General features: G+C 37.6%; 1 protein-coding gene across 1 annotated transcript; it reads right to left on the reverse strand.

Annotated features, from left to right (window-relative positions):
• Positions 1-1,134: 1,134 nt before the first annotated feature.
• On the reverse strand, positions 1,135-2,439 carry LOC125585836 (zinc finger BED domain-containing protein RICESLEEPER 1-like). The gene is made up of 3 exons (XM_048755533.1): positions 1,510-2,439; positions 1,307-1,343; positions 1,135-1,205 (listed from the first exon to the last, which is right to left on the reverse strand). The coding sequence occupies exons 1-3, from the start codon at positions 2,437-2,439 to the stop codon at positions 1,135-1,137; spliced, it is 1,038 nt and encodes a 345-aa protein (XP_048611490.1).
• Positions 2,440-2,781: the final 342 nt, after the last annotated feature.

The raw sequence follows: 2,781 nt of genomic DNA on the forward strand, positions 1-2,781 counted from the left end.
AGTAATATCTACTAATCTTAAGGGATCATGCGTTCCTAGAAACCCTCAACTACTTTCGTTCACAAAAAAATACCTCAACTACTTTGCACTTTAAATCAAGCTGTCCACTTACCATTGGCTTTGTCGAAAGCATACTAGAAATGTTTCTATATTGGGTAAGGGACAAAGGTACTACATGTATAACCTTTGTTTTAAAGTACGCACCAAACTCATGTCTATATGCAACTTCCATCTTTCTCAACCACTTTTGTGTATAATGCGGATAAGACACAATGAAGTCAGAATCCAGAAATCATGACACAGAGAACAAACCAATGAAAGCTCACGGAATCAGGGTATAACATGAAAAAGTTTCTCATCAGCAGCTTTCCACCACATAGAAAGTTATCAGATGGTAATCATTTAAACATTAACAGTTATTAAATTAGTAGAACAACTTAAATCTCATGAACTATATTGGGTATCTCATATGAAGAATTGTCTTTCACAGAAACGAGATATATTAGTTAGGGACTAAAGAAAGGATCCCAAATAAATATCATAAATATGACAAGAGTGGCCTAAAAATAATGTGAGCAATAGCTTATGGTTTCGAGAAATATTCTTGGTCGCTTCATGACAACTAGGCATGCGATTTCGGTTTTCAGAAACCGAACCGAACCGATTTTTCGGTTTTTGGTTAACCGATTTTTCGGAAAGTAATTCCGATAATAACCGATAAATTTATCGGTTCGGTTCGGTTCGGAAATCGGTTTTTTCGGAATCATGGAATTTTCAAAATTAACCGATTATATTTATAAAAGTGAATGAAAATCGGTTAATTATGGTTATTTCGGTTAATTTTGGTTTACGGTTATTTTAAAAAATCTGTTATTCGGTAATTTTGGTTCGTTGGTTCAATTCGGTTAATCGGTTAATATGTTAAAATTTCAAAAAATTAATCAAACACACAAGAAATTCCATTGTTAAGACTTCAAACCAAATACATCCATTTCCCAAACATCTACAATAGTTCATAAAACATTAAAACCTATTGAATCTAACTCTCTTTGCACGAAACACACATTCAGAAAGACAGAGTTATAGATTCAAGTGGTGGTTTTACCAAAAATAGAGAAAGGGAAACATGGAAGCTTAAGTCCAGAAACAGAGAACAAGAGCCAAAAAAGGACAGGCCATCACCACGCTCACTCTCACACTCCAACCTGCAATTTATTAAGGTACAAATCAGTTCAGACTTCAGAAGATACAAACTACAAACTACAAAGAAAATAAAGAGACAAAACACTAAAGAAGATGACATTACCTCTAATTCTCAGCTTGTGTTGGTAGTTCCAGAGTCTCTACACAATGACAAATACAATTAGTACAAAATACATCATAAATATTAACAGAAAAAGTGAAAGATTTACCTAAAGACTCATGAAAATCCAATTCTTCAAACATCTGAACCAAACTTGCAAGCTTCTCGGCATGTATATTATTTCGAATCCATTGCTGTGTGCATACGAGTGCTTCGATCATGTAGGGTGTAAGACAGCTTCGATATGGATCTAAAATCCTTCCACTAGTACAAAATGCCGACTCTGAAGCAACCGAAGAGACCTGGATAGCTAGAACATCCTTCACCATATCTGATAGAACTGGATACTTCGTAGCATTACGACCCCACCATCCTAAAACATCAAATTCCCTTCCCATCCTGTGTGAGGTTCGTGGCACTGGTCTTTCCATCATGTAAATATCAAGCTCGCTACTGCTTTCATCATTTGCAACCTCTGACTCCATCACTGAGTACAAAGAATCCCTCCCCTCATACTCTTCATCATCATCAGAAATGTCAAACATGTTACAAGTCTCATGTTCGACATTCTTACTATTGTTACCAGCACTACTATCTCCTTGAGATTGTGGGTGCATCTTTACTGCATACTCCTCATACAGATCTTTCAGCAAAGTCCTAATTGAGCTTCTAAGATGGGTACTCTCGACACTGTCCTTACCGTAGAGCTTGTCAAAGCAAATGCAAGCAAACTGCATCTTGTTTCTTGGATCAAACACGCTTGCAATGATGATAAGTGGATTCATATTGATAAGGTCATCCCAATATTTCTCAAACTTGTTCCTCATCTCCCTTGCTTGAATCTGAAGAAGTCCATCTCTGTTGTTGCTCAAACTGATGAGGTTCCTCTCGATGACAACAATCTCATTGTAACATATAGTTGAAGTGACTGTCTTGGATGCTGAAAACGCCAACGTGCAACCAAAAAAGAGCTTGAGAAACTTCAGTAACCTCTGCACTTCTTCCCACCCGTGAGAAGTTGGAGGTTCAACCCTTTTATGTCCAGTCTCTTCTTCTTCGTTGAAGTAATCATTGTACAACATATCTTCTGCTAGAAGCTTCTCAAACGCAACCCTAAACTTCAACGCAGCACACATCATCAGATATGTTGAGTTCCACCTTGTAGTACAGTCCAAAGACAAGCTTCTTCTACTAACTTTTCATGTGAGGACCCTCAACTGAAACGATTGTAGCCGTTGACCAGATGATCTTACATACTTAACTGCATTCCTGATAGCCACCACACTTTCTTTTACCTCAGCTAAACCGTCCCTCACTATCAAGTTTAATATGTGGACACAGCAGCGCATATGCATCAACGCCCCATTCCTAACTAAAGCATCTGGTCCTACTTGCTTAAATGCTTCTGTAAACAGTCGTATTGCCTTATCATTCCCCTTGGTGTTGTCTACTGTCACTGTGAATACCTTCTTGATTCC

Source organism: Brassica napus, chromosome C4, assembly GCF_020379485.1.
Source record: "Brassica napus cultivar Da-Ae chromosome C4, Da-Ae, whole genome shotgun sequence".
NCBI classification, from domain to species: domain Eukaryota; kingdom Viridiplantae; phylum Streptophyta; class Magnoliopsida; order Brassicales; family Brassicaceae; genus Brassica; species Brassica napus.

What these genes read in the sequence shown, in the direction of transcription:
- LOC125585836 (XM_048755533.1), bottom strand. Translation starts at nt 2,439, where the DNA reads ATGTGTGCTGCGTTGAAGTTTAGGGTTGCGTTTGAGAAGCTTCTAGCA. An exon ending in CCTACATGATCGAAGCACTC is followed by an intron (nt 1,344 to 1,509) that starts GTATGCACACAG and finishes GTCATTGTGTAG; the next exon opens with AGACTCTGGAACTACCAACA. An exon ending in ACACAAGCTGAGAATTAGAG is followed by an intron (nt 1,206 to 1,306) that starts GTAATGTCATCT and finishes AATAAATTGCAG; the next exon opens with GTTGGAGTGTGAGAGTGAGC.